Source organism: Sinohyriopsis cumingii, chromosome 3 (genome assembly GCF_028554795.1).
Source record: "Sinohyriopsis cumingii isolate HCF-2022 chromosome 3, ASM2855479v2, whole genome shotgun sequence".
Classification (NCBI taxonomy): domain Eukaryota; kingdom Metazoa; phylum Mollusca; class Bivalvia; order Unionida; family Unionidae; genus Sinohyriopsis; species Sinohyriopsis cumingii.
Genome location: NC_142963.1, coordinates 113,589,004 through 113,592,160, shown reverse-complemented (window position 1 = coordinate 113,592,160; position 3,157 = coordinate 113,589,004). Strand labels below are relative to the sequence as shown.

The 3,157-nt window shown below is 34.8% G+C and overlaps 1 protein-coding gene across 1 annotated transcript; it reads left to right on the top strand.

The window, feature by feature from the left end:
* The first annotated feature begins 1,568 nt into the window (after positions 1-1,568).
* On the top strand, positions 1,569-2,666 carry LOC149803610 (beta-1,3-galactosyl-O-glycosyl-glycoprotein beta-1,6-N-acetylglucosaminyltransferase 3-like). The gene has a single exon (XM_089953958.1). It carries the CDS (start codon positions 1,569-1,571, stop codon positions 2,664-2,666), a length of 1,098 nt encoding a protein of 365 aa, XP_089810084.1.
* Positions 2,667-3,157: the final 491 nt, after the last annotated feature.

Genomic DNA, 3,157 nt, shown 5'->3' with positions numbered 1-3,157 from the left:
AATCGACACGTTTCGATAAAGTGACATACGATAGAAGTAAAAAGATTGATCTTAAAAAATACGATAAATATGTTTAAAAAGTACTTACAGAACCATGATATAAAAATATAAAAGAGTTGATTGACAGGTATCTAAATTTACCAGTCAATGATATAAGCATTAAAAATAACCATCGCCTATTACAATTTGGCACACCAAAAGCAATTCTTAGACATCACCTGATACTTAAAACGTTTAGCTTGTAGGATCTTAGCAAAGTAACTGGTTATCTTGAGGAAACAGAAAGTGAGCATAAAGATGCAAATGAGATTATGGAAATACCAACACACTTTAATCCTGTTTGCTTTTCCACATATATCGATATTAGTGAAGATGAAATATATACAGATATATCCTCTGATGTATATAAGTACAGAGATGTTATCGCTGATCCAATAAATAACTATTCCGTGTGTTATTGGATACAGTTGCAAAAGGAAATACATTTTCTTTAGAATAGTAAAATAATGTAACGACAAGTAATAGATTTAAATCATGTGTCAGACATTCTTCAGGAAAACGAAAAAGACGAGCTTATGCAGTACTACAAGTATTATCATAAACAAATTTGGTATGTAAGAAAATCTTACCGGTATTACGGTAGAATTTTAAAGGTGATATCGTACATCCCAATTGCTTTAAGAAATCTATTTCTGTTATCAGATATACAAGATTACTTTTTGTTGCAGACGATGGAAATTATTGTTTTCTTTTGTTACGAATGATAAATTCTACGTATTTATAGATCATTAGTTACGTGAGCATTATAAAGATCTTGCTTGCTCTTAAAACGTTATAATTCGTCATTATTTGCATTGTTCTAACTTTACCTTTCGCTGATGCCATGTAGCCACAATTGTGCTGTGATCTCGTGAAACAGCACATACATACATACATACATACATACATACAAAGCACAACCAATACGTTCCACTACGTTATACTGATACAATGAACATCTAGGAGTGGATTACTTCGAAACGATTTAGCGTAGTAAAATAATGTGGTATTTTCATGAAACCAAACAAAATTCTAAACTATTCCTTTATTATGTGAGCAAAACATTTAAAAGTACTCAGAAAACGTTTTGAGACCCTAAATCTTATGGAGTGGCTCATATATGTGTGCATGTTCGTTTAGGTCACTATGATACACGCGTGTGGAACAAATATTTTTACGAGTACCCATTTTTGTGCTGCCAGGAGTATATTTCCATGGCAGAACTGAGACATGGAAATTTGCATAGCTATGATTATAGGAATAACTTGTTTAATGGTACCAGTATCTGCAATAAATGAAGACCACAAACCCTATAACTTTCCTTTCTGTCTTCTTTCCAGTCATTCTTGTTAGGTGTTTGTTACTGGTATTGTCTCGTATTTGATCACTACGCAGTATTATAGTTTTTACTCATGAGATTTTAAGTTTGCTCAAGCTAAATATTCGAATGGTCCTTTACGCCGCTTTTCCTTTCAATACTTATATGTTTCTTTCCAATTACAAAAGGTTAACAATTGACCGTTCCCGTCATGCCGAAGCTCGTTCGACGAAAAGCTGAAGTTGTCATAATGTTCAGTGTGTTTTGCTTTGTCTGGATTGTCAACCATTATTTAGGATGTGGTGGTGACTGTGAGAAATTGTCTTTCATTCGAAATGCCTCCTTTGAAGTTTCATTTAATAGAACCCAAACACCGAATGAAACACAGACGGAAAAAGTGCTAACCAGGAAACTTAGAAGACTTGTAACAGCAGTCGATTGCAAACGTATAATAGAGGGACAGAAAGAGGAAATTACTAATGCCACCACGTGGATGACGAAACAAACCAAAAATACTATTCTTGATGCTGAATATTTAAATTTGACATCCGATTGTAAAGCATACAAGAAGGAGAGAGGTTTTCTGGACTTCATCGTGACAGAGGAGGAAAAGCAGTTTCCCATTGCCTACAGCATTCTTTTGTACCAAGAGGTGGAGCAAATGGAGAGGCTCCTGAGGGCAATTTACAGACCTCAAAATATCTATTGTATTCACGTCGACTTTTCCTCGTCAGTGGAGGTTCACAGTGCCGTAAATGCCATTACCAGATGCTTTGAGAATGTTTTTGTGGTTTCCAAAAAGGAGACTGTTGTTTATGCTGGGTTCACGAGGCTACAGGCAGATATAAACTGCATGGCCGACTTATTGCAGAAGAATGGGGAATGGAAATATTTTATAAATCTTCCAAGCCAACAGTATCCTATCAAAACAAACCACGAAATTGTGAAAATTTTGCAAATATATAACGGTTCAAATGACATCGAGGGGATAACAGGTAATCGCATGCTTCCAGAACGATTTAAATACGTTCATAATTACGTGTCAAAGGACGGTGGGAAAGCAACCATTTACATGACAGATATACCAAAATCTGATCCCCCACATAATATAACAATTGTAAAAGGCAGCGCATATGGCATCTTTAGCAGGAACTTTGTTCGGTTTATTATTTATGATGAAAGAGCAAGAGCTTTATTGGAATGGTGCAAGGAAATATACAGCCCTGACGAATATTACTGGGCAACGCTGAATCATGACCCACACCTTAGTGCTCCTGGCGGTTATGCAGGTAAGGTAAATGCAACATAGATATGTGTAAAGGAGTGAATTATATAGGCTAAGTTGGGTTTCACTTCCTGCAGAAAAGATGGCTTATAGAAGGTTCATTTCTCTTCACTAAACGTCTATTATCTTTCAGTGACTCGAAGCAGTTCGATATGCAAAACTTCCATTACTACTGAACTGTGATGTATTAGAGTTATTAGAGGTGTGCGGTATTAACGGTTTATTTCGATATTTTGTTCGTCGGTAGGCAACACGGTACTTTTTACTACATCGATAAATCGGTAGCTTCCGTTTCTAAGTAATATACTAAATTCCGAAGTAATCTTATTACTTATTTAATTTAATGATATTAGCAACATGTTTTTATTTTTATGACGAAAATAATGTAAAATATATTAATATTTTGGGGGTTACAAAACAGTTGTATTTGTCACAAATTCTTATGGAATATCACAGATATGATTATAATTCTTTAATTACACGTTTAACACTTGTCACATAGTGGCGAAATGGAA